At 43.5% G+C, this 3,169-nt stretch overlaps 2 protein-coding genes across 5 annotated transcripts in view; both read left to right on the forward strand.

Annotated features, from left to right (window-relative positions):
• LOC116389855 (uncharacterized) overlaps window positions 1–1,785 on the forward strand; it is a 35,140-nt gene extending 33,355 nt beyond the window's left edge. Inside the window, exon 25 of the transcript XR_004213128.1 lies at window positions 1,756–1,785. The gene's annotated coding sequence lies outside the window, so the exon portion shown is untranslated. The remainder of the gene's footprint in view (window positions 1–1,755) is intronic.
• Window positions 1–3,169, forward strand: part of ptpn12 (protein tyrosine phosphatase non-receptor type 12) — a 34,707-nt gene that overhangs the window by 13,914 nt on the left and 17,624 nt on the right. For all 4 annotated transcript variants that reach the window (XM_031858887.1, XM_031858886.1, XM_031858888.1 and 1 more), the window contains exons 3-8: window positions 444–520; window positions 738–833; window positions 1,281–1,319; window positions 1,656–1,727; window positions 1,899–1,958; window positions 2,312–2,454. In XM_031858887.1, coding sequence (XP_031714747.1) covers window positions 444–520; window positions 738–833; window positions 1,281–1,319; window positions 1,656–1,727; window positions 1,899–1,958; window positions 2,312–2,454 — 487 coding nt within the window. The remainder of the gene's footprint in view (window positions 1–443; window positions 521–737; window positions 834–1,280; window positions 1,320–1,655; window positions 1,728–1,898; window positions 1,959–2,311; window positions 2,455–3,169) is intronic.

Below are 3,169 nucleotides of genomic sequence, written 5' to 3' on the forward strand. Positions count from 1 at the left end.
GAGAGGAGAGGAGAGGAGAGGAGAGGAGAGAGAGAGAGAGAGAGAGGTCCATGACCCAACATCTGTCCTTCTTTATATCTTTATCCTCTTCTTCTCCTCCGTCGTTCCGTCATTTCATCCGTTCTGTCCGTTCATTAAGGCTTTTAGTGAATGAGCTGCTGGTAAGTCAAAGGAAGAACCGCTTCATCCGTAACAGATGTGTACACACACACTTAGGAATGAGGATGTAGCTGTGTGTGTCCATTAACCTCTTTATTTTACAATTCTCTTCAGTCTGTCTTCTGTGTCTCTCAGTATTTCACATTCTATCCATTTATCTGTCTTTCCGTCTGCTCTTTTCTCTCTCGTCTTATTTCTCGTCTACTTATTTCTGCAAGTAGAAAATATTTCAAATGCATCAAAGTAAATACATTTCTCTCTCTTTTTTTCTTTTTTCTCCCCAGTTGATCACACCAGGGTGAAGCTGACGCTGAAAACGACCAATCAGGACACAGATTACGTAAACGCTAACTTCATCAAGGTAAAAAAAAAAAAAAGCTGGTGAAATTCCTTTCTTTTGCTGTTTGACACTTTGATTACAGCGCGAGAGACATTCTGGTGGAATAAAGTGCTATATATGAATCACAGGAACATCCAATGTGGAGATAAAGTGTCTTCACAGAATGTGACATTTCAAAAACCGGTGCAGATTTGTGATCCTGCCTTTTCTCCCTCTTTCTCCCCATCCCTCCCTTCAGGGTATGGACGGCCCAGAGGCCTACATTGCAACTCAGGGCCCGCTGCAGAACACTGTCATCGACTTCTGGAGGATGAACTGGGAGTACAACGTAGCTGTGAGTGTGGCTCGCTGGCTGGTCGGATGTCGCTGAATATAGCAACAGAAAGCTGTTGCTTACTGTGGGCGATGGGCGTGATGATTAAAGCAATATAAATAAGTATTTAATATGCTTGTCGGGGGCAGATGGGGAGTGCTTATAGCTTGAACTAGATGGGCAGAAAGGGGAGGGGCCTGTGATTAGGTTTTAACTACCACAGCCCCTCTGAAAGGTGCGATGATTACTCCTGTAGGATCGGGAATGATGCGAGATAAAGATGCAAGAGTGAAACGTAACACTCCGAAAAGATCTGAAGTCCGCTCTGCTACTGTAGCGGTGTACAATTTAATTCAGCATTTCATGAATGGAACACACAGGAATAGATATTTAGTGAAATGTAAGATTTACCTGCGAGTGGCTGGTTGTAAATATCAACTGTAATCCTTCCTGTTTGTGTCTCCGCAGGTTATTGTGATGGCTTGTCGAGAGTTTGAGATGGGAAGGGTAAGGCCGCGATGTTTAATCTCTTTGGTGTATGTTTGCGTGCATGAATGTGTATGTTCATGCGTCTGTTTGTCTTAACACGAATAATATAATTATCATCGCCTTCATTGATGCCTCTATACGTGTCTGTGTTGCACATGTATGTATATAAAGTATAGTATCTATGTATTTAGTCCTTCTGTAAATGCCACCGTTTCACATGTAACGTTAATTGTTTATATCAAGCCAGAAAGAGTGTGTGCGTGTGCGTGTGCGTGTGCGTGCGCAGGAAGCTGTGATGTGTGTCTGGTATTTCGTTTCTCAGCCAAATCTAACTCCTGTTTCTTCTCCGGTTAGAAAAAGTGTGAGCGGTATTTCCCGCTGCACGGGGAGGAGCCAATGAGTTTTGGCCCTTTCAGAATCTCCTGTGTGAGTAGACAAATCTCTAATATCACAGCTGTGTGTGTGTGTGTGTGTGTGTGTGTGTGTGTGTGTGTGTGTGTGTGGAGAGGGGGGGGGGTCTGTCGTTCTGGACTCCCACATTTCTCACATTTTGTTCTAATGACCGCTTCAGTCAAGGATTGTGTGAATGTTTTCTAGGAATCGGAGCAGACCAGAACAGACTACTTTCTCCGGACTCTGACGGTGGAGAATGAGAATGTAAGTTCTCTGACTTATTGCTCGGTCTGCTCTTCAGACTGTACTAGATAAATGCATTTTTTATAAAAGCAGTCCTCACTGTCAAAATATCTATATTGCAATATTGAAAGTGTTTATGTCGATGTATCTCGCATAACGATGCAGAAATACATTTGGGCAACGACATTTTTCACAAAAACAGAACTATGTTAATATCATGCCCGCACACCTCCACTAAAAGCTAATAAATGCTAATATTTAAACATCGCCCACGTATTCACTTTCTCCTCTTGGCCCTGTGATTCAATTCTCTGACCTTCCATCAACCCTCTTTAAACCTTTTGAAAACATCCATGCGTGCGTCTCCTCTGCAGGAAACAAGGAGGATAACACAGTTCCACTACATGAACTGGCCCGACCACGACGTCCCCTCGTCCTTTGACTCCATACTGGATATGATCGCACTAATGAGAGAATACCAAGAGAACGACGACATCCCTATATGTGTGCACTGCAGGTAGGTGCAGTGCAGAGCGTCCTCCGCAGAGACGCCGAACCCAACCCACACATGTACGCACGTACTGTAACTAAGACAACGTCTGGGGAAAAAAAAAAAAGACACGGATGAGAAGTATATATATATTATGCATGAAATGATGCCTCGCACTGGCATCGCTGGCTCTAGTTGACTCTTGAATCACACTTTTTCTTGCATGTGCTCTCGAATTGAATGATTCATGAGACTAACGGTGTTTTTATTGTGAGGAGGCAGTGAGAATGTGCAACAGGTGGCCGGTTGGTTGGTGTGTTTTTTTTGAAATCGATGTTGCAGCAGCGGCTAAACCCGACATGCAACAACTACTACACGTCTACTCCTGGCAAAAGCTAGATTTCATATTGAACATTTCATTGTTTTGACATTGTTTAGAATCTAATACCAGCTGTAGTTATTAGATAAGATTGCTGGAGGTCTTCTAAGCAATGCTACATGCATGACAAAGGATGACTTCACCGTTTCCACCAATAAACAACTCGATGGCGAAGTCGTCAACAGGAATGAAACTCACTGATTCATGAGGCTATAGATTTAAGTCCTCTCTAAGTGTGTGTGTGTGTAATGAACTCTAATGAGCAGCCGGAGGACATTTCCTGGTTCCTCTGTTGCACAGCAGGACTTAAAGCTGCGTGTGTGTGTGTGTGTGTGTGTGTGTGTGTGTGTGTGTGTGTGTGTG

Source organism: Anarrhichthys ocellatus, unplaced genomic scaffold (assembly GCF_004355925.1).
Source record: "Anarrhichthys ocellatus isolate YVR2014 unplaced genomic scaffold, GSC_Weel_1.0 scaffold21, whole genome shotgun sequence".
Taxonomy (NCBI): Eukaryota; Metazoa; Chordata; class Actinopteri; order Perciformes; family Anarhichadidae; genus Anarrhichthys; species Anarrhichthys ocellatus.